Source organism: Aptenodytes forsteri, unplaced genomic scaffold (genome assembly GCF_000699145.1).
Source record: "Aptenodytes forsteri isolate BGI_AS27 unplaced genomic scaffold, ASM69914v1 Scaffold474, whole genome shotgun sequence".
NCBI lineage: Eukaryota > Metazoa > Chordata > Aves > Sphenisciformes > Spheniscidae > Aptenodytes > Aptenodytes forsteri.
Genome location: NW_008793938.1, coordinates 14,761 through 15,281, shown reverse-complemented (window position 1 = coordinate 15,281; position 521 = coordinate 14,761). Strand labels below are relative to the sequence as shown.

At 70.1% G+C, this 521-nt stretch overlaps 1 protein-coding gene across 1 annotated transcript in view; it reads right to left on the bottom strand.

Moving 5' to 3' along the window:
- The window catches only part of LOC103907521 (collagen alpha-2(XI) chain), a gene marked incomplete at its 5' end in the record, with an annotated part of 18,155 nt that extends 17,962 nt beyond the window's left edge, over nucleotides 1–193 (bottom strand). Inside the window, one exon of the mRNA XM_009289769.1 lies at nucleotides 15–193. Coding sequence (XP_009288044.1) covers nucleotides 15–193 — 179 coding nt within the window. The remainder of the gene's footprint in view (nucleotides 1–14) is intronic.
- Between the last annotated feature and the right edge of the window lie 328 nt (nucleotides 194–521).

Sequence of the window (521 nt, the reverse complement as noted above, 5' to 3'; positions counted from 1 at the left end):
ACCCCCCCCATCACCGGTTTCGCCCGCTTACCAGCAAAGAGCTGCCGGGTGGGCGCGCTGAGCCGCGCCCGCCGCGTTATCCGGTAGGCGCCGTCGGAGGCGGCACCGCGTTGGGAGCAGAAACCCGGCACCTTCTTGACGCCTTCGGGCAGGGAGTGGAGCTGGAGGACCTTCAGCACGTCCACGGGCTCTCCTGGGGATGGGAGGGGAGGCGTTAGGGTGCGGGGGTCCCCTTGCCGGACCCACCGCTGCCCGCCGCGCTTCTGGCACCACCGCCAGCACTGAGAGCGGTGCTGCAGGTGCCGTAGGTTGCCACGGGATGCCATGGGGTGCAACAGGGTGCCATGGGGCACTGTGGGCTGCCCCCGGTACTGCAGGGTGCCACAGGGTGCCACGGGATGCCATGGGGAGCTTTGGGGTGCCCCAGGCACTGCAAGGTGCCGTAGGGTGCTATGGGATGCCCTGGGCACTGCAGGGTGCCATGGGGTGCACCAGGGTGCCATGGGGCACCATGGGCTGCC